Source organism: Rattus norvegicus, chromosome 4 (genome assembly GCF_036323735.1).
Source record: "Rattus norvegicus strain BN/NHsdMcwi chromosome 4, GRCr8, whole genome shotgun sequence".
NCBI lineage: Eukaryota > Metazoa > Chordata > Mammalia > Rodentia > Muridae > Rattus > Rattus norvegicus.
The window spans coordinates 146,986,801-147,013,200 of record NC_086022.1 but is presented as its reverse complement, the minus strand read 5'-3'; the positions used below and the strand labels follow the sequence as shown (position 1 = coordinate 147,013,200).

At 44.3% G+C, this 26,400-nt stretch overlaps 1 protein-coding gene across 1 annotated transcript in view; it reads right to left on the bottom strand.

Annotated features, from left to right (window-relative positions):
* Window positions 1-5,322: 5,322 nt before the first annotated feature.
* Lmcd1 (LIM and cysteine-rich domains 1) overlaps window positions 5,323-26,400 on the bottom strand; it is a 58,886-nt gene continuing 37,808 nt past the window's right edge. Inside the window, exons 4-6 of the mRNA NM_001008562.1 lie at window positions 18,933-19,268; window positions 6,854-7,069; window positions 5,323-5,938 (exon numbers count right to left, since the gene is read on the bottom strand). Coding sequence (NP_001008562.1) covers window positions 5,780-5,938; window positions 6,854-7,069; window positions 18,933-19,268 — 711 coding nt within the window. The 3' untranslated portion in view covers window positions 5,323-5,779. The remainder of the gene's footprint in view (window positions 5,939-6,853; window positions 7,070-18,932; window positions 19,269-26,400) is intronic.

Here is a 26,400-nt window from a genome sequence, read left to right as displayed (position 1 = left end):
TCCATCACCTTCTCATATCTCTCTTACTTGCTCACTCTGTGAAGTGTATTTGTGTATTTTCTCACCCAGTCCCTCAGTGGCTATTCCATTAGAAAAAAAGGACACCCCTCTCCTAACTATGACCAACAGTCATTAGATGCTTAGTAAGGTGTAGTTCCATGGATGCCTCCTTCATTCATAGATGAAAGTTGGAGGACAAAAATGCAGTGCTGGTATTCATAGCTGTTGTGTGACCTTGGCCTCAGGAGCTGGGGTATTCATGTTCCCTAGTGACATTGCAGTAGCATAAATTATCTCTCAAGCATTCCTGGTGAACCTGGTGTAAAAATCATATGTAAATATTTAACTTATACATTAAAATTTAATTAAGAAATTTTTATTGGGGACTGGAGAGATAATTCTGCAGTTAAGAGTGCTTGCTTCCTTGGAAAGGATCAGATTTTAGATCCCAGTGCCCACATCGGAAAGCTCAGATCTGCCTGTAACTTCAGTTCCATACATACTATATAGTTACACACTACAGAACATGTAACAGATGCTCTCTTCTGGCTTTCATGGGTACCTGCATCCATGTGCACATACACACGGACACACGTTCATATAAAAAAAACCCAATGCTATTACATTGCCAATCATTAAAAAAAATCACATACGTTTTGTAGAGTACCTAATACTTGGTAATGATTAGAAATGATAATAAGTCCCTGGTCTGTAAGTTTAGTGCATTGGACTTCTGGTCATTAGTGTGTATTTCTTTTACTTGCATAGAGAAAAGTATTCCTTCTACTTGTATAAGACAAAATCATGAGGAAGAAGTGGCCAGGTACACCGATAGCAGCTTCAGACATCTGCTGATCTGACTCTTTCTTGTAATAGGAAGTCACACTGTTCGTGTCAAGTACCACATCCAGACCTGGCGCCTCCACGCCATGATGGTGCAGTAGAGATACCTTTCTGAGAATGGTTCCTATGTCTTCTGTCTGTATCCAAACTTCATATTGAGCGTCATTTTAAAATCTGCCAAACAAGTCAAATGAACTAGAAGATTATAATGGCTTCAGAAATGCATATTCATTCAGATAAGGAAAGTGACGTGTGGCCCTGAACTGGACCCTTTAGTTTTAGAAGTCATTGTTATGACCATTGTTGATGTAGACCTGAGGATTTCATGACTGCAGTGCTCGTGTATCCATTTCCTGACTCTGATGACTGCGCAATGACTTGTGGATAAGAACACCCTGTCAGAAATCACACAGTAATGTTTTCATGGGGGATCTGAGGGTGTGACTCAGTGGTAACACTTGCTTAGCATGTGGAGGCCCTCGGTTCCATCCCTAGCATGATGAGGAAGATTAACATGTGCAGAGTCCTGATATCAGAAAAGATCTTTGGCCATTCTTTGTGCTCTTCTTGGCACCTTTCAGCCAAGAAAACAAACAAACAAACAAACAAAAACAAAACAAAAGCACAATTTCTCTGAAGATGGTCTGTTTATGAGGGAAGCTAAGAAGCACCTTGATGGAGAAGCCAAAGACAGCAAGAAGTCCTTTCTTTTTCTGGGAACAGGACTATGAGAGCCAATTTATGTCACAGGAAGTGCCCCACCCCTACAAAGCAGGAAGTGGTGTAGCCTGGGAATGGGTACATAGCCAACTGTGTCCGCTTCAATCTGAAATCTGTATCTGTGATCTTGATCAGCGGGAACATGGTGCAATTAGCAAAGTGAACCACAGCAGACACTGGGCTCTTTGCGTTTTCCATATTTTGCCAGGCCTTGTACAGAGGGTGAGGGAACTATGGTGGTGATTTTATCAGGAAGAAGAGCATGGCTCCCTCGGCACTGCAAAGATCTATCAATATGTCACATTTTGTTCCCCATAAAAATGTCCAACGATTATTTGCTCATTAAGAATAAAATAAAATTTAAAAGAAGTTTATAAATGGAGCCTTTCACCAATAAATAACTGCGGTATGATAAGAGCGTTGGAATGCTGTCAGCCTGGGGCTTACTGAGTACATAGACCAAGGAGCCTAGAGAATGGAGTGATATTGGCAGCCACTCTCCTTGCTGATTCAGAGATAATACCATGCAACAACTGACATTGGGACATTGAAAGCCTGTGTCCTGGTGCTGACATGGTGCCCCTCAGCTCCAGGTCTCCCTGGAAGAGGTTGCTGCCTCTTAATTATTAAGCATAATTAAGAAATGTGATTGCATGACAAAGAAATTTCAAATTCTATGTGAGAATCAGGGAGCCCCTGACTATTCTTGAAGGAGAGAGTGCACAGGGGAAGAGTGTGCATACATGCATGCGTTTGTGTGTGTGTGTGTGTGTGTGTGTGTGTGTGTGTGTGTGGTGTGCTAGTAGTTTTTCTGGAAACAGTGTAGAGATGCCATGAAACACAAAAAGAGCATTGTTTATCTGCTAGGATTTATGCCAGGCAGGATGTGACATAAGAGATGACAGGAGAACATAATAGGGTGGTACTAAGTGAACAGTCCATTGGAGCGAAAGGGGAGTCCCTAAGAGAGGATGCAGACCCTCCAATGCAAGGACAGGGCTCTTGATACACAGAAGGAACAGTGGCATGCTCCAGGAAGGTGTACTGGATTGCCATCCTGTAGCCAGAGGCAATCTGATCATGCTGGGCTTTCCGTAGGAGGGTTCAGGCATCTAGTCATCTCCCTGACCAACTGTCACCAACCCCAAATTGAATCTGTTTGAATGCTCTCATGGTTCCTAAGACAGGGTCTCAGCTTTGGGTGTTTGGGAGAGAGAAGCAGGCTGGCCTTGTCCACTTCTGTGCCTCAAGGCCACCCTTCTCACTCCCTGTGCACCCATCATATGTGCAGTATGAACTGTCTGCCCATGCTTCATATTAATCCCTGTATCTTCAACACCAAAAAAAACTGGGCATTAAAAAATGGACAAGTCAGGTTGGGGATTTAGCTCAGTGGTAGAGCGCTTGCCTAGCAAGTGCAAGGCCCTAGGTTCGGTCCTCAGCTCCAAAAAAAAAAAAAAAAAAAAAGACAAGTTATCTTCTACAGGGCCTTTGTGCACGATGCTTATATATACATCTTTGACCCTCCCCTCTTTGTCAGATCAGAGTCAATTTATGCCAGGTCATGTGTCAGTATCTCCATGGGTACTTTCTTTCTTTTTTTAACATTTTAATGTTCCTGACTAGGTCTAGTCTCTTGTTTATGTGAATCTTCCATTTACAGAGCTCACATTAACTATAGTTTCACATTACACTGAACTGTAGATGTATTTCCCTGATAATGGTCTCTATAGAGTGTAAACTTCACAGAGGCAGTGGTCATTGTTTTGGGGGGAGTGGTGGTATGCCTTGCATGCAGCACAAGGACTAGAAATTGCAGTGCTTACTGAACATTTCTAGGATGGGTGGCTGGCTGGCTAGATGGCTGACTGGGTGGGTAGATGGCTAGCTGGGTGGGTAGATGCTTGACTGGTTAGGTAAATTGCTGGGTAGCTGGTTAGATGTCTGGCTGGGTAAGTAGCTGACTGGCTATGTAGATGGATGGCTTGGTGGGTAGATGGCTGGATGGCTAGGTAGATGTCTGAGTGGGTGGGTAATGGCTGGGTGGGTAGATGGATGAAACTATTTTGCTGATACTTCAGGGAAGTGTCTTAGAAATGAGATATGCCTCACTTCTCTTGTAGGACGTGAATTTTCAATAGATAACAGACTTGACCTTCATTCAGGTAAGCAAGAAGGAGCTAGGAGTAGTGGGTGGAGTTTGAACCTATCTAAGAGAAAGAGAAAAATAGAAATCTAGGAAAGTACAGAGTTCTGAGGCTAGAGAGACAGATGGGCCAAGTTTTGGAAAGTTCTAAATAATAGAGTTTGTTCCCAATTTGACAGGCACTGGGGAACCATAGAGTTGAGTGAAGGCAAAGAGGATCTCAGAACTCATCTTTGAGACAGCTCAATGGCAAGGGAATTGAGGGAAGTAGGGGAGATGTGCCAGAGGCTGATGCCCACCATGAAGGAGAAATCACAACAGTTCTGTCAGGCTTGGAAAGCACATGAGTGGGACTTGAACAGAAAAGAGCTGGAGCAGCAGATGGGAATTTTTGAGAAGAACACTGATGGCTGGGGCATGTGCTGCTAAGACTACTGTCTTTTTTGTCCTTGCATCTCTGGTAGAAAAAGATGTGATACTTAGAAATTGTGTGAAGGAAATGATTTTGAAGACTGAAAATACTCAGACCATAAAAGGGAGATAAAAATCATGCCCCAAAACTTATTCTGTTTGGCTCACAAAATGTTCAGTTGGCAACATGTAAAAATGGAGAGATTCCTCATAAAAATACCATAGTTTAAAAGATTTATGTTTACTGGGCACTATGTTCCCATTCACTGAGCAAAGGTACCTTGGGCAGCTCCTAGCACTGCCAGGTCTCCCAGGGAGGTGCAGTAAGGACCTGTCAAGATGCTAGTGACAGCTGAGTTGGGCCCTTGGGCTCTAAGAAGATCATCAGCTCCAGCAACCCACTTGCCTGAAAGGAATGAGAATGTTCTACAAGAATTCTTTTCTCTCCCTCTTTGTCTATCAGATTATTAAACAATTCCCCAGGGAATTGGAATTCCCTCCCAGGAATCTTATTCTGGGAGAAGGAAAAGACTCAATGAAACCTGATGCTAGCTATGGAGGGAATCTGTCACCCAGTAAGATTTCATACAGTGTAGACAAGAAGGCTTGACCAGTGGCTGAGACAGTGATGACATAACAGTGGGTGGGAATACACTTGCCCAGGGCTGCTTAGTTATGCACACTTCTTGCATTTAAGCCTATTTAAACTTAGGCCTCTAGTAAGTGCCTCAAAGATCGACCTCTCTGTCTGTCTGTCTGTCTGTCTGTCTGTCTGTCTGTGTGTGTGTGTGTGTGTGTGTCTGTGTCGGCATGTGTATGGGTCACTGGGTCTCTTTGTCCCTCTCCCATACATGGCCAAGTTAAACCAGTTTCCTTTTTATGTTTTTCACTATTAATTTGGCTCTTTTAATTGGGGATGGATGGCTGAGCCTGGTTTGTTGTTAGGGCTGCCATGGGCACAGGCCTCAATCCTTAATTCTAGTAACATTTCTACTTTTAGGGTACCATGAAATGTGAACATATGTTTCTATTAGGTGTCTTGGCATAGGCAACAGAGGAGAGGAAGCAAGAGTCTATTAAGCACAACTGTTGAAGCAACTCATTAGCATTTACTAATCTCCCGGAAGTATCAGCTCAGGGGCTTGGGGCTAATCACATGTCACAGAATCAGTGTCATGGTGTAAATGACTAGATAAAAAGGATATGTGTGAAACTCATAAACCTTTTATTGATATGCTTATCATGCCAAAAACATTGTTTATTGAAGATTCAGATTCCACTTGAGAAAGAGGCAAACAAATGAGAGTTGAAATCCCATCCTTTCCCCCCAGGAGAGATCCCTTGTCCACGAGAAAAAAAAACCATAACCTACATCTACTTGATTGGATCCCTCAGAAGTGCATTCTGGGAAATTTCTCCTAGAGCTCCCTTGTAGGATACCAGTGTGTCTTTAGTTGGCTGCAGCTAGGAACAATAAATCCATTCTAAGATTTCTTAGAATACCTCTGGGTTTGAAACTACTGAACCTCAAAGATCTACCACAACTCGACCTAGAATATGCATCACTTGCTGGCTGTGGCATCCGCCCCATAGGATGGCTTCAGTCTCCTGGTGAAATCTGATTGACTCTGCTGGTTTTGGGTGTGGGTGGGCAGCCCTTCAGGAGCGTTTGGACTTGCTGCAAGTGGGGCACAGGAGCTGACCCTTGGTGATGATGTATGCACGGCCGCTCAGCAGCTGCTCACAGCCCTCACAAATGAAGTGTTTCCGATGCCAGGCTAAGTCTTCCACACGCTGGTAGTCTTCTGAGAAGATGATCTGGAAAGAGAGACAGAAGGAATGCATGACTGAAGTTCTGCCCGTAGAAAGAGGCAGTGTGTAGAGGGTAATTTATGGGATGGTGGTTTATCCCATTCCATTTGTATTGTGACCTTTAAAGGTCTCCATGAAGTAATCTGAGTCAGGTGGTGTGGTCATTCTTGAGGGTCATGCTTGTGTCTTAGCTTTTCAGACAGGAAAAAGAAAATACTCTATTACAGGCAGATTTTTATTTATCCATCTGTGAAACCTTTTGGGCAAATCCAGAGGCCAGTTGTTGTCTGAGTTGGGATTACATAACTGGCATGACCCTGGAAAACAATAATGGAGAGGCAGCCAGTGGCCATTCTCTGAGAGCAAGAAACCAAGGGGTGGTCCCTTGGACTCAGAATAAAGTGACACCCTAGAATGACTCCTTTCTAACTTTGTAGCACAAGAGGACACATGCATGAGCTGTCACTTAAGGAAAATTATATCATCTCTCTGTATCTCCCTTTCACACAACCTGGCTTTCTCTCTCTCTCTCTCTCTCTCTCTCTCTCTCTCTCTCTCTCTCTCTCTCCTTTCTCTCCCTCCCCCACCTCTGTTTCTCTCTTTCTTTCTAATACTGATGTCTACGGATTCAAACTCAAGTCTTCATACCTGTAGGGCAAGCATTTTGCTAGCTGAGAAATCAGGGTGGTCCTCCTACATCCAACCTCTAAAGTTCTGGGATTATAAGCAACTTATGTCACCATTTTTAGCTAAGGCCCATTTTACAGTCAAGAAAATAGAGGTCTAGAGTACCCAGTGAGGCCCAGCACACTTTGCTCAAATGAATAATGCATCATCAGCAAAGCCACACCAATTGGCCTTGGGGTTGCACTACATAACAGGGTCAAACCTACTTGCTTCCATCAGCCTACTGACTCTCACCTCGTCACAGCCTGAGCACCGGGGCCGCAAGCTCTCGCAGTAGTGGCGCCCACACCAGGGTGCACCATCCTTCCAGAAGTAGATGAGGTCCACCAGTGGCTCTGAGCACTTGATACACAGAAAGCATGTGGGGTGCCACTGCTTGCTGTATCCAGCCCTGTCAGCGTAGACCACAGGGCTGTCAGCAGGGGCTACTCCCTTGCAGAGCTCACAGACCTGGAAAGGATATGAGAGAGAGGGGAGCATGTGATATGGGTTTAAAAATCCCAGTTCCACCCTCTCTTCTTTCTGTGTGATGCTGGACAAGCTGAAAGTCCTTTCTGTTCCTTGGTTTTGCCATCTGTAAATGTATTGTTCATCTTGTGAGGATTACATATAGTACCTTCTTGATCCCCTAGATTATCAATTTCATTAGTTTCATCATTGTTTATATATTCATAGTTATCAATATCTCTACAAAGTTTTTGTTGACGTGAAAATAGGAATTGACAGTCACCTTAAAAGAAATTAAAACTATGAATGTTTAAACTACTGAACTCCTCATAATAATAATAGGAATAAGCTTATATAATGTGTTAGCATATGTGTTTTATGTCTGAAAACAACTGTGTTTTCTAAAACAAACAGAAAAAAAATTAGTGAGAAGAACAATTGAAAATGCTCTATTTCAAACTGTACAGTTTGAAAATCTTTTAGAAAACTAACTTAAGCCAGCTGGAGTCTCTTAACTACTGGTCTGTCTGTATTTTGCCTTGTGCCAATTTGGTTGAAATCTGTGGAGGAACTCTGGCCTCCCACTGATAAGTTGAACTAGGAAGGGAGGAGTATTTTAATAGTCTGCCAAGAAAACAGGATATGCGTCTTTGACTCTACATCAAAACCCAACAAGTGGCAGTTTCACAGAAGTTAGTCACGGGCTTGAGGTGGTTTAGTGGGTAAGGGTGCTTGCTGCCAAGCCCGATGGCCTGTGTTTGACCCCTGCAGCCCACACAGTGGACAGACAGAACTGACTCTAGCAAACTGTGGCCTGAACTTTACATGTGTGCTGTGTGTCCCTTTAAAAAAGTATAAGCAAAAAATGTCCACATACAGTACAATGTCATAGGAATCCTTCCTTTTGTTCAACTTTAAATGGATTTCTTTCCCTGTATTGTCTTCTGATCAGCTTTTATTCTTGAATCATTTAAGATTTACAGAACAAAAAGGGGAGGGAATTCTCACACACCATGTTCCATTTTCTCTGCTCTTTTAATGGCTTGTATTTGCCCATGAGCTAGTAGTAGTAAGTCGCTGAGGAACCTCACTCAGGCATCCTCAGATCTCATGTGATCTCCTTCCTCTACTTTGGTATATACCCAGGACTCCACATGTAGTCCTCTGCTTTTGCAGGCTCCTCTTTGAGGTGTTTCTTAACATGTTTCTGGGAGACCTTGACAGTTTGGGGTAGTCATGGTCACATATTTGGTAAAATGTGTGCCTATTAGAATCTGCCTGATGTCACCATCATGGGCTAACACTGAGATGAGGAGTCATCTGTCGTCATTGTTATGAGGTCATCACTGTTCCCTTACCTGCTACCAGGGGTATTTGGGGTATTTGCTGTTACTGTGTGTCCTAAGGAGGAGTGTTGACCAAGGTTAACATCTTTGACCCCAGCTAAGACTTGGTTGTCAGGCTTATCCACAATGAAGATTTCTTTCTTTTTTCTCTTTGCAAGAAGTTTACCTCATGTCTGTCATGTAAAGAGCCTTCTCTTCTTTCAGGGTTCAAGAAGCTACATACATTATAGAATCTATAGAAGATCTTGACCTCACAGGTTACTCTAAAGGTATTTTGAGAACCGTTGGTTGACATATCTCCTGGATTTATGAATGTTGCACATCATTCTTCTTACATATTCATTCATCTATCCATTAACCTATCTACCCACATATTTACCCACCAAACCACACATCCATTCACCCACTTCTCTATCTGTTCACCTATCTATCAAGCTATATGCCTATCTATCCATCCACCAATCCAGCTACTTCTCCATCCATCCATCCATCCATCCATCCATCCATCCATCCATCCATCCATCCATCCATCTCTTTATACCTTCTTCCTTTTATAAATGTACTTTTTCATTTTCTCAAGAATGGAGATTTGATAGTCATAAAACATAAACTCTCTTAAGCCCTTTTGAATCCTCTTCTGCTCCACAAAGTCCCAGGATGATGATAGTTCTCATGTCCTTAGGGCATGTTTGTATACTGTAGTGTACTTGGGACAATGTACCCATCACACACCTGGTTGTCAGTTCCATGTTAGGAAAACTTTTGCTCTCCCTTCGAGATATTTGGTGACTTGCACAGTGAGGCACAATTTTAGAAGATTAAGCTGGAGTGAGAACTAGGCCAAGCCACGTCCAAAGCCCAGGGTTTCAATGGTGTCAGCAAACAGCTGCCTGGTGTTGCTCCAGGTATTATCAAATACTCACAAACATTTTATCTTCAAAAAGAACTCATTTTTCTCATTAGCAGACTTAGATTTTTACAAAGAACTGTACTTAATGATTACATTTTCAACTGCCTGAGTAAAAATGTCATGGAAATTTGTTTTCTCTTTTCGTTTCGTAGATAGATAGCTCACAGGGTGTCATAAATTTTGGCTGTTGGCCCCAAATACCGGAAATGTTTATTGTCTGACTGTCCTATGTTTGCTGACCTTGTTATTTCCTAAAATGCTAATTTTAATTTACAAAGTACAGCTAGCCCAACTCCCAAATATTTACATTTCACCATGTTTAAATGGGGAGGCATTTGTTAAAAGTCTACTATAGGGACTGGAGAGATGGCTTCGACAGTAAGAATGCTTACTGCTCTTCGGAGAACCCAAGTGTGGTTCCCAGTCTGACCATCTTGTGTCACAGCCTTGGGCTTGTGGACTCAGCTCTGGGCTTGTGGCCACTGCTCTTCTTCTCTAGCCCTGCTTACTCGGGGACTGGTCCTCAGGCTTCTCCTGCCCTGAGGTCCCCTGGAGGACTTGGGGCAATCTATTCTTTTACTTTTTCCCTTGAACTTTTGGTTTTGCAAAACCCAAGGAGATATGCGGACTTTTAAGGGCTTCCCTTTGGAAAACAGTGATGTGGATTGCTAAAACCTGGCCAGACATGTGAGCTTTGTGCAAAGTACAGCATGCCTCAGGTACTACAAAGGCTAATTTGAATTCCTATAGGGCTTACATTTTAACACTTTGAAAGGAAACCCAATGTGGCCATTCTTGGACTTTTTGCTAAAGGAGGCGGTACAGGCAGGCAGAATTTTCTTGAGACTAGGGTAAAAGGCATTCAGGGGGTCATTTTATCTCAAGGACATGAGCTGATTTTGCTCCTGTTCCCAAGCTTGCTCATAAGAGTGTTCCTAATATCTGCCAGGGAATCTTGTCTGCACGGCACTTTCCCCCAGGGAGAGGGAATGTGGGACAAAACCTCTCAGGGATAGAATGAGGAAGAGGCTTTTCTCCATGCCTATGCCTTTCTAGGATCCCCACACACAGTGTAAGATACTTTGATACGTTGTTAAAGGCAGTGGTTCATATTTATAATCCCAGAGCCCAGGAGGTGAAAGCAGGGGGATCTCCATAATAAGTTAGAGATCAGCCAGGGAAACAAGTAAATGAATAGAAAAAGCATGTTAAAATGAGTGATTTTGAGTGTCTTGTGCTTGGGCCTAGGCAGTGTTTATTATCTGTTTTGAGAAGGACAAGGATGGATCAGACTTGGCTATTGGTTGCTGAGACTTTGTGGGTCTGTGGGTTCCTTGCTTTGGGATGTGTTCAAATTGCACTGGCATTGTCTTGGATACTCTTCTAATCAGCATGGCATTGAGCTCCCTTTCTCTGAGAAATCATGTCTCAGTTTAGTGGAAGACATCGTGCAGAGTGCTACCACATAGCACAAAGTAGGAGGATGCTCCTCTGCTTATGACAGGGTTAGGTCAACAGAAGTAGAAAGTATACATGGCCATGCGTCCAACACTGCCAACAATCAGCCTCCTGACTCAGCAACACAGTTCAGTTGTCTTCATATTCATTCTTAAAATGGAGTGTCTGACCAGCAGCTGTGCCCTGCTGCCCTGCCCAGTGCCATGAAAGAGAACAATACCCATGGCTAGTCCAGGAAAAATACCAAATGGCATTGACTCAGTGTCTCCCAATCCCCTATTCCTTTTTTTTTTTTTTTACCACAGTGCCAATTTGAACAATCTTAACTAGAGTTGTCATAAGTTCAGGATAACCTATATAGCGCTACCCAGAATCCATTTCTAAAGAAGTGCCCCTGGGATTTCTGAGAAGAACAAAGTACCAGTATCCAGAAACTTCCATACCAATATGATCATCACGTATAGGATGTAGAGGTAGAGTCCCAAGGAGACCCTGCCTGACCAACTCAGCTGCGCATGTTCCTCAGTCCAGAGACTTCTGCTCAAGCAAAGATCAGTGGCTAGAGACAAGATGTCCCTATGGAGCTCTGGTCAAATGGCTGATTCAAGAACAAAAGGGACCTCACTGACATAAGCCACTTGGCCGGGATAGCTTGTTCCACAACATAGCAAGAAGAACCACATTGAAAAGGGACACATGAAACCACGGGGCTGCAGCATGACACAAAGTATTTCAGGCCAAAGCAGGTCCAGGACAGTAGGTTAGAGACATGTGGCTGTAGAAATGTATCTAAGGACCAAGGTTCAGGGAGATCCAAGGGCACAGAACGGCCTCTGTAGCTATAGTAACCTCTGCCTTAGGCTGCCAGCAGCACATCCCAAACTTGCTGTTTTTCTCCTGGAAGGCTCTTATCCGAAGCTCTACTCAGTCTAAATCCAGAGTGCCTCGTGAAAATCTTACCATTGCCCTCCAATAAATATTAACACAAGGCCTTGAATTTAGGCGCTGGCTTTGCTCCAACGCAAACACTCAACAATTTATTTATAAACAGCATCTCCCATGTCCTCTTATGGTGCTTAGTCCCCATCTTTGCTCCTTAGGCTTGGGTCCCATAGAAGACTCCCCTCCCCCACTTTCTTGCCTGACATCATTTCTGCAGGCTTAGCTGTCTCAAATTCTGTTTTCTTACACATTAACTAGCCTTCCTAAGGCCCCAGAGGGTGCAGAAGGAGCACCCTGGGTACATGGTGGCTAGGGATCCAGGCCTGGAATATAGTCAGTACCATGGCTTCATTTCTAGGGAAGCATAGGGGAAACTGGGGCTTTCCCAAGCCTCAGTAACAGTGGTGGTCCTTGGCTTATAGGAAACTCATCATCCATGGTGGTCATTATTGGTAACAGCCTTTTTACCAAGTGTGTCTTCTTAGAGCAGGTTGCAATTCCAGGATCTTTGCTAAACATTAGGTGTTTTTAATTGGATCCTTGTTATTGTTCAATACTGAGAAGGGCATGAAGCCCCTAAGTTACTCTCCCAAGAGAAAACAGTAGCCTCCATTTAAGGTGTAGCTCTGATCATCATGAATGCAAGGACCAGCTTTGTATAGAAAGTAAGTTGATCCACAACTGAGCAGAGAAAATTTTCTCTTTTTGCAGGGGTCATGAACAATGTCTAGACCCAGGGACATGGGATATCTGCAGTATCATATGCTTCTAGCAGAGAAAGAAAGGGGCTGGAGAGATGGATAAACAGTTAGAAGCACTGGCTGCTACTGTGGAGGACTTCAGTTCTTAGCACCCACATATGAGCTCACAATCATATATAACTCTAGTTACAGGGTATATGAATCTTCTTCTGGCCTTGAAAGGCACCAGACATACACATGGTGCACATATATACATTTAGGCAAGCACTCATACAGACAAAAGTTTAAATAAAAAATAAAGTATATTTTTAAATTGGAAAGAACACACACACAATGCTTTATAGGGTAATTTTGGGGATTAGATAAAATGAAATGAGCATTTCCTGGCTTGTACCTGGCGTAAGTAAAGAATGGCATCTCACAACATTGTCACATCTTAATCATCATCACATTATTATCACCGTCACCATTGTCAGCATCACTACCACTAGGACTATCACTGTCACCATGATCAACATCACCATCACTAGGACCATCACCAATACCATGATCAACATCACCATCACTAGGACCATCCCCACCATCCCTATCATCATCACTGGCACCGTTATCACCACCATTACTATGATCATCATCACCATCATCATCATTTACACCAACATCATCACCGTTATGACTATCTCCCACCATCATCACTAACACTATCAGTAACACTATCACTAATACCGCCATTACAGTCAACATCACTTTTTAACTTATCAACGCAAAAAGCAAAAGGAAAAAATAAAAAGAACAAAACTCAAGTAATTAGAAAAAATCTGAACATTTGTTTTTTTTGGCTCAGGGGTTAGCAAACTTCATTTCTCTATGGATCCACTCTACTTCCCTTCATTTTTATAAATAAAATTTTATTGGCTCATAGCCAACTACTTGTTTAGATAGAGCCTATAGCAGCATGATATAGGAGACAGGGTTTGTCACCTTTTATATATTCACCCTCTGTCCTTTATTGAAAATAGCCTGCCACTGGCTGTTTTAGTCAATGGAATATTATGCAGCCCACTTAGAAGAAGGCAAAAAAAATGGCTATAAAAGTCACATGCCCACATGGGAAAGTATTTATAGTATAAAAAGTGGAATAAAGGGATTTTTTTCTTTGGAAAAATGATCTTTTAAAATGTCATTAAAATATCCCCACTGAGAAGGAAGGCAGAGGCCGTAGAGCCTGGTTACCATGGTGATTTTGAGAGCTGCTCCCAGGTCCCCATTCATGAGTACCTGGGTCAGGGAAGGTGAAGGAACCAGGATTGGCTGTGACTGGGTGGTTCCTCACTGGTCTCCAGGTCAAAAAGAGGTGGTTCACAGAGGGGCTAAGGGAGCTTTGAGTCCCCAAGTAGGGCTGGCAGAAAAAGCAGCCAGCCTGCACGGCCCACACGCCAAACATCTGCTCTGACAAAAAACTTGGAAGTCCCTTGCCCACAAATATGTCCCTTTTGGGATGGGCCTCAGTTTGAGCTGCCAGTGGCTGTAAGATGCCATCTGAGAGGCCCTCCTATGGAGGAGGGTGGAGTCCAAGGCCAGCTGCACCTCCTTTTGCATTTTTGTGGGGAGGTAGAGGAAAAAGAGTTGGACTACGTCTGACATCCCACTGGGCGTCTTGGGGTCTTGTGATTGCATTCTCAGGACTGCGGGGAGCCTCCCCCCACTCTCAGTTGCTTGCTCTCAGATCACCTAGACCTGAGGAAGGGGCACGGAGAAGTGGGAGTGCAGGGTGCTCATGGTAAGAGTGTTTAGCTTTAGAGAGCGGAGAGTACATTTTATGGTCTCTTCTGGCCCTCTGTCCCCTTCCTTGAGTTTCAAGTGTGGGGTGGTGGAAAGGCGGAAATGCCTGGGCACAGTGACATGCCTGGGAACCCTGTGTATTCAATTTCCAAGTGAACATCCACTGAGCTCTCCAAAAGCAGGGAAGCTGCCTGCGGAATTGTCAGCGGTCAGAGCACGCACAGTACAGCATCCATAAATCCTACCTAGCAGAGAAAAATGGGGCTGGGGCTTGAAGAGAGTGAGGCACTTTGGTGGGGTATAGCACAGGTTTCTGGCATTCACAGCTCCTTGGCCAGAGCCTCGAGATGCTCCTGAGACCCATGAGGAGAGACTTGGGCTGGGGTAGGGTGTCCTTCTGCTCTATTTAGAACACAGAGAAAAGGGTTTCATTCTCTAGCAGGTTGGGCTGTGAGGGATGTCAAGTACACACACACACACACACACACACACACACACACACACACACACACACACACACACACACACACCCTTTGTAGAAGCTGTTCTCAGGACTGCTCCCACCACACTGCTAGCAGTGACAAGACTGGGAATGAATCAGCCCACCGCCACTTTAGCAAACTATTACAGTTGTGTCTCGGGCTCTTCATCTGGGAAAATTGTTTGATGACTTCAAGCTGTGTCATGGTCATCCCAAAGATTTGAAGATATTTAATTAGCCTTAGTGATTTGAAAAGACAATCTCTCCCCTCCCTGCCTCCCTCCAGGAATGACAGCAGATGAGTTGGTATTTGGGATGGGGCGTTTCTACCTTAGGACTTTCTTATGGAAAGGCCTTATTGAAAGATCCATGGCTGAGGGTGTTCTCCCACTGTCAGTGTGATGAAGTGATTTGTGATCTGTTCTGAGGCTGGTGTAGACAGCCACACCTCTTAGTTCATTGCCCAAGTAGATGTACTTCTGATGATTTAGGTCAGCATGCCCTATTGGCAGGTCTGTCTGACATACTGGACTTTGAAAGCTAAGCCTGGTGTCTCAATCCATGAACTGACCTCATCCTCATTAGAGGAAAGCTATAGTCATTGCACAGGTAGGGTTTGGGCAGAGCTGTGTCCTGCATACTGGCTCCTATCTAGTATGGGATTTCCATGAATTACAGCCTGTTGGGGAGAGTTCTCCAGAGGACTCTGGCATGACACTCTGAGAGAATTGTGTGTTGGGGGTGCAGAGAACTCAGACCCTAATGATCATTGTTCCTCTACTGAGGTTTTAATGGAAGAGCATGACCTAGCTGAGTAAACCTTTGGGGGCATCATGCAATATGGCATAGTGGGAGATCTTAGGTGGCTGAGGGCCGTGATTCAGTGTCAAGGGCTGGAGTCTGTGGTAGGGAGATAAAAAACAGTGCATGTATTTCTATAATACTATGCAAAGGACCCTGAGATTATTGGGTAAATTTTTTTTTAAAGTAGGACTCTTTTAAAGTAATCTTTATCCGCCTATCCAACCAACCATCCATCCATCCATCCATCCATCCATCCATCCATACATCCATACATCCATCCATCCATCCATCCATCCATCCATCATGGGCTTCAGAGAGTGGCTCAGGCCCACACTTGGCAGTGTGGCTCCTGAGGACACAGCTTGATGGGCTGCAGTGCTACTAAGCTGCATTGGGATTCTTTTTCCTGCTTCAAAGAGACATAGAACCCAGATGCTTTATCCTGGAACAAATAGCAAAATCCAAATATTCAGAGGGTGTTCTAAGTCAGCATCCTCTGGATACTATTATGAAAATGGGATCTTGGACAATCAACCTACTGTGGTTGCACCTGAGAGTCCACATCTCATGACTCTTATGAAATCACTATGCCAGGCAACTGTGAGAATTTCAAAAGAACCTGAAGGTGTGCGTAAAACTTCAAGCTTAAGCAATGTAGCCAAAGGGGATGCCACTGGCTTCTTAGGCAAGATGCCATCCAAATTGTTCCTGTCCTCCAGAGCACAGGTTGGTTTGAACATTGATTTACTTGTGGACCATGTTTGTTGGTCTCCAACAGTCCACATCAAGGATACCCACTATAGATTGAGAGATGAGAAAATTTTCAGAATCTGCAAAGAGTGACAGATGTGACCCCATAATGACACAGTAAGATACTGAGTTAAAATTGTGGTTGGGCAGGACAAAGAACTAAATCTTTCACAGGCACCAGACAAATTCATCCTAATAGCTTCTTATTCCCTATTCATTCCTGACTGTGGAATATGCTACTCACTGGCCAATATAATTACTTAAATGCTTCCAAAGTGTCACAAATATTCCCTAGAATTAAGTACAGGCAAGAACTCAGAATCTCAGGGCATCTGTGTTCCAGTTCTATGTTAAATAAATTTGTGGGGCCCAGTCAAGGACAAGGTACATTCTCAAAACAGTATCTCTCCCTGTCATCTCTGATGACAATTCAGAGAAATCACAATGACATTAAGAGACTCACTTCCAAGTTTGAATTCTTTAAACTTACTCTTCAAGTGTAGACAAGTGTAAAAGGGTGGGTAGTGGAAGGGGTTGGGGTGGTGTATGGTGGGGAGCACAGTTTATAAAACTAGTAACTATGATGTTAATTAGATTTAGTTTCTCTTTAAAGTCTCTTTAAAGTCTTGGGATGGACACAAATATCCACCCCAAGAAGTGAGTTTTTTAAGTTTTACTGGCAGGGCTTGGAGAGTTGCCTCAGTGCCTTAGTTCAGTTCCTAGAACCCACAGCTGTCATCTCACAACAGCTGTAATTCTAGTTCCAGCAAATCCAATACCTTCCTCTGGAATCTGCAGGCACCTGCATTACCTCGTGTACCTACCCACACAGAGACATATTCATATACACATAACTAAAAAACAAAACAATATAAAAAAAACTAAGGCTCACTGTTAAATAATAAGGTGGGAAAACCCCCCCAAATCTTGGAATTCTCAGCTAGAAAAGTCTGAGGCTTTGGCTCCTTGGATGGCAATCTCAAGTGAGGGCAAGGTTGGCATGGAGTTGGGAGTTAATTAAGGAACCCAGAGTCAGAAACAACAGGGTAACCAGACTCTTGGGCCATCTTTCTGTGGGTTGTGGGTTGTCTGGTTTACTAGAGAGTACCAGTCTCTTTCCTGTAAGACATACCTCAGGGCCATGATGGCTAATCTTGGCTATCCATTTGCCTGGATTGAGAATTGTTCTGGAGATTACTACCATTCTCCTTTGGGTACGTTTTCGAGGTCATTTCTAAAGACCATCACATCATAAAGGCCTTGACATAATAATGCTATGACATTGTTGATAGATGATAAAGGGTAGAGATAGTTTAGCTAGATCTAGGAAGTAGGTTACTGTCGACTTATACCTAGAGGCTCTTCCTTGCCTTGGTCACTTCCTCTATTTCCTCTCTCCATTTGCTGTCTGTCGGATGCTTCCCATCCAACCACATGGTCCCTCTCCTGTGATGTCCTGCTTAAGTGCATGGCACCCTATGTCTAAAACCTATCAAACCACAAGGCGAAATGGAAACTTCCTTTCTTAAGTTGCTTATGTTAGATAATCTGGCCACAGTGACGATGACCTAGCAAATAGAGGGCTCCCTGTGCTGGGACTTTCATATTCAAATGTTAAGTTGGCACATGCAAAAGAGCCTACCTGGATGAAGGGTAAGGATAAGGCTCTCCCTGTAGAAACATAGTGGCCATTAGCCCCACGGTTCTAGTCTTGGCCTGAGGAACAGCTTAAGGCAAATCCATTTATGAGAATTTTACTTCTGAAACACTGGCTTCTCTTTTGTGCTTTATCAGGATGATCCCAGGTATGTGCCTCTTCCACACGGTTGCTAAGGAACATTGGCAACCACACAGCTGGAACCATTCCTACTCCTGACTCTTCAGATCAAGTCCTTAGCCCAATATGAGGCTATACCCACCAATATGGGGGCAGTGACCTCTCCTTGTTTGACTTCCTGAAACCTGAGAGATGATGTCATGATGGACCTATGAACAGTGTGAAACTCACCAGTCTGGCCTCACTAGGCTCATGACATCCACTCCCCCAGCTTGTTATGCCATCATGCACATGGGCCTCCTATTGCTATGCCAATTGTTTGTCTGAACTTCCAGTTCATTTTTTTTGCAAATGCTCATTCTTTAAGAAGGCACAAAGCTTCTGCTCCAAGTCTATAGCTTGGTTGGTCCTGAGTTATTCCTCACACATCAGTTGATCCTTACCACATTTTCATAGTCTGTCTCTACCCACAGGGAAGCTAGATACCCTTTTCCTAAGCTGTGACCACTTATTCATTGCTGGCATTCTCCTAGGGCCATGGTTCTCAACCTGCCTAATGCTGCAACCTTCTAATACAGTTCCTCCAACCATCAACTTATTTTCAAGCTACTTCATAATTGTAATTTTAATACTGTTATGAATTGCAATATAAGTATTTTTGGAGTTAGAGGTACCAAAGGGATCATGACCCACAGGTTGAGAAGCACCATGCTAGTTTATTATCCTTTCCATGGGGCAGTACCCTGGTGTTATTTTCCATGTGTGATGTCTGACACAGAGTACCAAGTATCTGCCTCTTTCATTGAACATGAATAAACATATGAATGAGAAGAGAGTATGGCAAAACAGGAGGACCCTGAGGGCAAAGCCCTAGTCTGGGCAGCTTCGGCCAGACCAGAGACAAGGGACACTCACATATTCCACTTCCTTGGATGGATCACCCAGGCTGCCATTGGTGGTTGGGGCAGTGGTCTCTGTGCCCTCTGGCTTTTCCTGTGTCTTGTTTTCTTCCTTGGGCAAGCCTCCCTGCCCTGGGAGGGCCACCTCGCCCACCCCAAGGGCCTCGCTCTTGTACTGCTTGACGAACTCTTCCATAGCTTTCAGCTCATTCTCCACAAGTCCGCGGCATCGAGAGGGGTCCTGATCATAGATTGGGAGCTGGTGCATGAGCTGGCGTCGGCGGTAGAGGGCACCCTCAGTACCTGTCACAGGCTGCTTCTCCTTGGGGATGAGCTCCATGTACTGCAAGCCCTAGAGGGGGATAGAGTGGAAGAGACAATGTCACATGGCTGTAGCTCATGGTCATAGAAGCTAAGACACAATCTACTTAAAACAAAACATGCTGATCTTCTACTCTTAGCAGTGACTGAAGCACAAATACATGTTCCCTGTCTCCTTCTCTTTGTTCCTTCCTGTGGTGCGTGCGTGCATGCGTGCGTGCGTGCGTGCATGCGTGCGTGCGTGCGTGCGTGTGTGTGTGTGTGTGTGTGTGTGTACATGCTCACATGTATGTACATGCATGTAGAGGCCAAAGCCAACTGGGCTGCTGCTGTTCCTAAAGTGCCATTGTCTTATTTATTATTAGCCAGCTTGGCCCAGCCTAGAATCATTCCCCAGTCAACTGAGTAATGTTTTTTCAGGTTGGTCTGTGTGCATTGAGGGGGTGCCTTGATTGCTAAGGAGGGACCAGTGCACTGTGGGAAGTGTGTTCCTTGGGCAGGTTCCTGAGTAGGCTAGCAAGCAATGTTCCTTCACAGCTTCTGCTTTGCATTCCTACTAAGTTCCTGCCTTAACTTCCCTTAGTTATGAGCTGTGACCTGAAAGCATAAGGGAAATAAACTCTTTCCTCCCATAAGCTGCTCTTGGCTAGAGTATATTTTTCACAGTCACAGAAAGCAAACTAGGACATCCATCCACCGTTTGTTTGAGATGCGATCTCCCATTGGCCTCAGACTCATTGGCTACATTGGCTGGCTATCAAGTCCCAATGATCCACTTGTCTCTGCTTTTCCAGAGCTGGGGTTCCATGTGCCACCATGCCTGCTGCATAAAACTGAAGACTGAACTCAGGTCTTTATGTTTGCCAGCTACACACTTTAGTTTCAGAACTATCATTTCAGTCTTGTTGTGCTATTTTTTTTAACTTTAGTTTTTCATTTATAAGAAATAAACACACACACACACACACACACACACACACACACACACACACACTCCCTGTCCCTTGTCAGAAATAGAAGTGCATAGGTAAGAGAAAGAATGCAAAGGGGAAATGTGTGTCCTGTAACCCTTATGTGCTGAGACGCTTCTGTATCTTTCCCTTGGTGCTAGAACCACGGATGTTTGTCTCTGTCTGAATTTACCACGCTGTGGGTCCAAGGGATGCCTGCTCTCTATGATGCTGTCTTCTGACTGACACATTTAAAAATTTTCCCTGGAGATTTAACCAAGCTAGAACACATTCTAGCCTGCCACTGTGATACCAGTTTTGATGGGTGAGAGAGAAACATTGACTTATAACTGTCAGGTGGCTTGCCATTTGCTCATTGACAAGGCATGACACTGTTGGCTGAGGATTGCTTTCTTTTGTTCTTCATTGCCTATGCACTACTGTGGTTTTCACTTGGTGATGACAATTGGGAAGAGAAAGGGTATCTGTTTACTCATTTCAGCTCCTATCAGAAAGAAATTGAAGATCACTTCACTTTGTTACCTGACAAGAAATGATGGTGACATCTAATGAGGTGCTTAATACTCATTGACAGCTCGACTGGTTTTAGAATCACCAGGGAAACACAATTTGTGGTGTGTTTATAAGAATGCTTCTAGGAAGGTTTAACTGAGGAAGGAAGATCCTCCCACATTCTGGTGCTACGTGGGCTATGGTTCTCAGAGTGAATAAAAAATCCAGTTGAAGACCTGCTCTCTCTGCTGTGAGATGGCAGAGGCAATGTGACCAGCCACCTAGAGTTCCTGCTGGTACCACTTCCTTACTATGAGGGGCTGTGCCCTCAAACTATGAGACATAAAAAAACAATCCCTTCATGAAAGTTGTGTTTAGTAGGTATTTTGCTACAACACTGAGAAAAATAAGGAAAGTAAGTTTGCCTGTGCTGCTAAAGCAAAATCACTATATTAAAGCTCTTCTCTGTTACTTGTTGAGCAGTAACTAGATGAGAAAACTGTTACAGAAGCAGGACAAGAGGAAGGTAAAGAGGCTGACCTCACTTGAACTGAGTCTGTATGGGACTGTCTTCTCTCTGCTCCTACAGTTTATGTGCTTTATTGTCACTTCTGCTGATGAAGATGCTCACAAAGGAGAAAGCCCAGTTGAATCTATTGTACATTATACTTAGAAGCTGTGGCCAACTCTCTCTCTCTCTCTCTCTCTCTCTCTCTCTCTCTCTCTCTCTCTCTCTCTCTGTGTATGTGTGTGTATGTGTGTATGTGTGTATGTGTGTCTGTGTGTGGTGTGTTCACCTTCTTCTAATGCAACCAATGAAGGTTTAGCTTATCTTAGACTGAATTCCTGATCCTAGGCATGCTAGCTGTGAAACTGCAGCTGCCTTCACTCTCCACCCCCCCCCACATGTTTCTCAGATGCAAAACTTAGCATCATGCAAGCCTGCAGGCTTTGGGATTTGGGAATAAGCCTCTGCCATGTACCAAGTTTCCTTTCCCCTCACTTTCTTTTCTGTGACCTTTCTCCTATACTTAGCGGCCATGTTTGTTAACTGACCCAGTGTGTGAGAAGCTTTTGGAAAAGTCACTAAAACATAGATTCCCAAGCACAAGTCCCCAGTTCATCAGGGCAGTTGTGGCACCCAAGGATCTACATGCTGCGGGTAAATCTCAGTCACTGAGGCAGAAAGTTGGTCTACACCCTTACGCTACTGTTATTGTTTGAATGTGGAATGTCTCCCAGGGTTCGTGTGTTCAAAACCTGTGTTCTTTGCTGGTGGTGTTATTCTGGGGAGCTGTAAAAGCTTTGGGAGGTGTGTGACTGAGGGGGCATGCCTTGGGATTTATTGCCTACTCCCAGTTCCAGCATTCATTTTCTCTGTTTCTTGCTCTACTAAGACATAAGCATTCATTGGCCATATGCTCCTACCACCAGGGCCATGGGCCATTCCTGCTACCATGGCTTCCCACCGTGACGGGCTAGCTCTTCCCTTTCAAAATGGTAGTCACAATAAGCCTTCTCAAGCTGTTTCTGTCATGTGTTTGGTTACAGCAGCAAGGGGGAAAGGACTAATATAACTACCTTTCAATGAGACACCAGCAAGAAACAAATGTATGAGATAAATCAGCTGGGATCCTAAGTACCCAGCAGGAAAACTGAATCAAGGCAAGTACCTTGTGCTTTGAGATTTTGAAAACTCTTATGTTCCAGGAAGGAGAAGTGCGTGACTATTGGTAACACCTTAGAGGGACTTGCATGAGCCTTTCCTTGCCTGAGGCATAGCCATAGATTCTCATTTTGATGAAAATGAGGCTCATTTTAGATTCACAGGCTTTGCAGTGCGGATATTGTTCCCTTCCAAATGGAACATTTTCACTTCATTTACCTCACGGGCAATACTCCTGATTAAAAGCAAAATAAATCTAGTTTAAAATTGCTTTTCTTAGAAAAGTATAATGAGATCATTGGGAGAATATGATATTTTATGGTTTATTAATTTTAAAATACATGTCAGCACCTCTAAGTGTAGAATCCATAGGGTCTCAAGTCAATAGCACCCCCTGTCTATTTGACTGGTAATTGTCTGAATGTTAGTGTTCACAGAGAACTTTTGTTTCCTTTATAGCCAGAGATCTTCTGCCTAGTGAGTCCCAGGGATGGGAAGCAAGGGTGTGACAAAGACTATGGCCACATACAATATGAGAAACTGAGAGGCAAGTTGTTTATTCTGGGTGACTCTTTTCTATCTCTGCCCCATCCCCCACTACCAGCTCGCCTGGCTCCCACTATCTATCCTCTGTGAACCCAGATGGCCTGAATCTTGCCACTTGGAATTATGGGAATTACAGGTAAATTTCGACTGAAAATCATAGCGAGAAGCTTAAGCTGCTGTCTGATATTGGTGAGCAGGGGTGCCACAATCTGAGTGCTGTGAGTCCCCCAAAGTTCGTGTGTTAACGGGTTGGTTTCCTGCTTGGTGTTGTTGGGAGATGGTGAACACCTGAAAGAGGTGGAGTGTAACAGGGCTTATAGGTCACATGGGGACAAGCCTTTGAAGTGGTGGAGAGAAACCCTGGTCCTTTCTTGCTTCCTTGCTGTGAAGGGAACACTCTCCCTACATTCTTAATGTAGTGTCACCTAGACCCACATGATCCAGAACCAGGAGCGCAAAAATCCTTTCCTTTTCATAAGTTGATTATCTTGTGAATTTGTCATAGTAATGGGAAGTTGAACAGTATGGGAGAAGAAGCTTGGGTGCGTATGCCCCAGGCCTGGTAGTCACTGGGCATTTTAATAAGTAAATTCTAAAGACGACAAGAACCATGTGCCCAATTGTTGGCTGTGTCCTAGCTTCCAGGCACCACCTCCACCTCCCATCTGAGTCTTTACTGGCATAAAAATGCTCACAGTACCCTTGGTCAACTCCAGGCATAGCTGCACAGGCCCAGTTGCTGTTCAAGTACTTTCCCAGAAACACAAGGTAGCCAGAGTCCTGGGATGGTGGGGGGCAGACTCAGCAACTAAACCATTTCCCCAAGTGCCTGACCCCTGTAGACCTCAACTTCATCATCTTCTAAGTTCAGGGCAGGCAACATAGTACCAGTAGGAGAGGATCTAGGCAACCTTGCCTGACTCTCCCTACTCACAACAGAGTGAGAAGTTGATGGTTCACTTCAGCTAACAGCTTAAAGAGGGTCAGAGGGGACAAAGGACTCTACCTAGCCAAGGAGGCCAAGATCCTCTAGCCAGCACAGGGATAAACAGATCCCCTGGGCTACCACTTAGCTAGTGCCCCATATGAGAAGGGATTCTTTCCGACCCTGTATTAGGGGGTAGCAAAGTGTAGTGGTTTCTTTTTTAGTTATTGAGAAATAACAAGTAGACTGCAGCATGACCGTCACTGAGGAAGCTCTCTAGAACTGAGGCTCAGTCCTTTGGGTGTGTAGGAATCATCTGGAAACAGTGAAGAGACTTTTGTGGGTTACTCAATTGCAGTCAGAGGGGGGATTTGCAGTCCAGGATGGGAGCCCTCAGGCAGGTTCTTTAATATGCATAGTGGAAACAGACATCCTAGGGTCAGATCAGCCTCTGTGTGGGCAATGAGTGGTGGTAGGGAAGGGGCTGTGACCATCAGAAGACAGGGAGACATGACAGCTGAATAAATCAATGTCTAGGTCAGGGTACAGAACTCTGGAGATGGCTTAGGACAGAGCTTTGTACGGCCAAGTCACCCACACAGACCCTCTTCAGGTGATTCCCAGGGAATATCTTGCCCCATTATTCAAAGTAGGGGTTTGGGAAGGTGGAGGCAAGAGTTTCGTCCCTCTGAAACACTTCACTGATTCCAGTTGTTGGAGCAGCCTAGGTGCAAGATTCATCACTTGGGGGAACAATTGCTTTTTTTGCTAGGGCACCATGTTCCACCAACTTCGGTGGTTTAACAGTGGAGGGAATAGGCCACAGTATGGTGGATCTTACCATGTCCCAGGACTCTCACAGTACAAAGATCTTATGTATCAGTTGACCCTTTAATTCTCATGGAAGCCTCAGAGAAAGGTACTGCTATAATCTGGGAAACAGAGGCACAGAGGGTTAAATAAGCCCTAGAATCATGATATATGGTAGTGACAGCTTTGGATCTAGTAGCTTGGGTCTCAAGCTCTTTTCTTCCATGTCACCTGATTTTGGGGTCTCCTGTGCCTTAGGTGTGTCCATTTCTTTGGCTTCCAGTACCTGCCCATCCCTTGCTATGAGTCCCATGGCACTGGTACTCACTACCTCTGCACTTATAGTATCCCTTATCAACTCTGGATTGCTTGTGGGGTATGGCTGCAAGTAGATTCTTGACTGGGCCTTGGAGAATGGGAGCTTTCCCTCCTTAGGAGCCAGTGTTCCTGTTGTAACTGTGTGGTGGCTCCTCTTCACATTGTCAAGAATCCTGCAAATCTACACTTGCCATTGGTTTGTGCTGTGGGGCTGATGGGTCTGGCCCTGCCATTGCTTCTATGTCTATGCTCATGACAGACATTGCTAGTCAATCCTTGATGAAGAGCTCACTCAGGATCCTTCTCAGCTCAGGCCTCCAGGCACTTACCATGGACTAAAACAGTATAGAATAAGATAAAATAAGAATAAGAATATGGAAGTCTGGGCCTCAGTGATATCTGGCACTGGTCTGGCTTTTGTTAGACCATCTTCTAGGTGTCTCTCTAGGAAAGTGGTTAAAGTCATATTACCCAGACTTTTAGGGAGAGGTAGCCCAGTTGGAAAGCCTCATCTAGGATTTATGAAATTCCTGGGGGGAATGTAATATTCTGCTCTGCATCTAGCAGGGACATCTCAGGTGGAGAGACTTCTAGAATCTATAAACATCAGCTATACTGAGAGCTAAGAGGCAGGCAAAGGGTTGTTTCCTGGGTTTTGCAGTAGAACACACTTGGGCTCTAGAGTCAGGACATGCAGCCCCCAGCTAAAGGCATCTCTTTTCTGACTTTTCTCTTGCTGTTACCTAAGGACAATAAGAGTTTTTTTTGTTTTTTTGTTTGTTTGTCTTTTGCTATGTCAATCACATGTCAACCCCAGGTGACAGCTCCCAGAGTGCTGTATTTCAGTAGGATGCTGGGGTGTAATGGGCTCAGTTGGGAGGCAGATCACTGCTGATGTCAGTGGTCACATTGGGTGTGAGAACAAATCATGAGGCATGAGACTTACAAGTCTGGATGTGCTCCCCCTTAAAATGGGCTGTGGCACACTCAGCCATAGTGGCTGTGACACAGAGGGAGTGGCAGACACTCGGAAGACATACATGCTGACTGCTCAGTGGATGCTGGCTTCCTCTTCTTTCTTTTCTCCCTTATTTCCAAATTAGTGGCCAAAGCCCACTCAAGCTTCTTTCCCTTCTTGGAGGCCTGCTTTCAAATAGGCTAACTCTCTTGTTTGCTTCCTCCTCCATTTACCAGTCCTAATAGTCTGGGCTAGGGTTGGGGTTGAAGCAACCTAGGCTTTGACAGGGGTGGGAATGGAGGCCTGAAATCAAGGCTTGGCTTCTCCTAAATCAAATCAGCTGGGCATCTGGCTAGTTGCAGGCTCTCTCTGAGCCTGTTTCCCTCTAACAATGTTTGCCTAAGACACTGGGACATTACACAAGGCTGTGGTTGAAATACTCTTAGTTTGGTGACAACTAGTGCATAGTAGTACGAG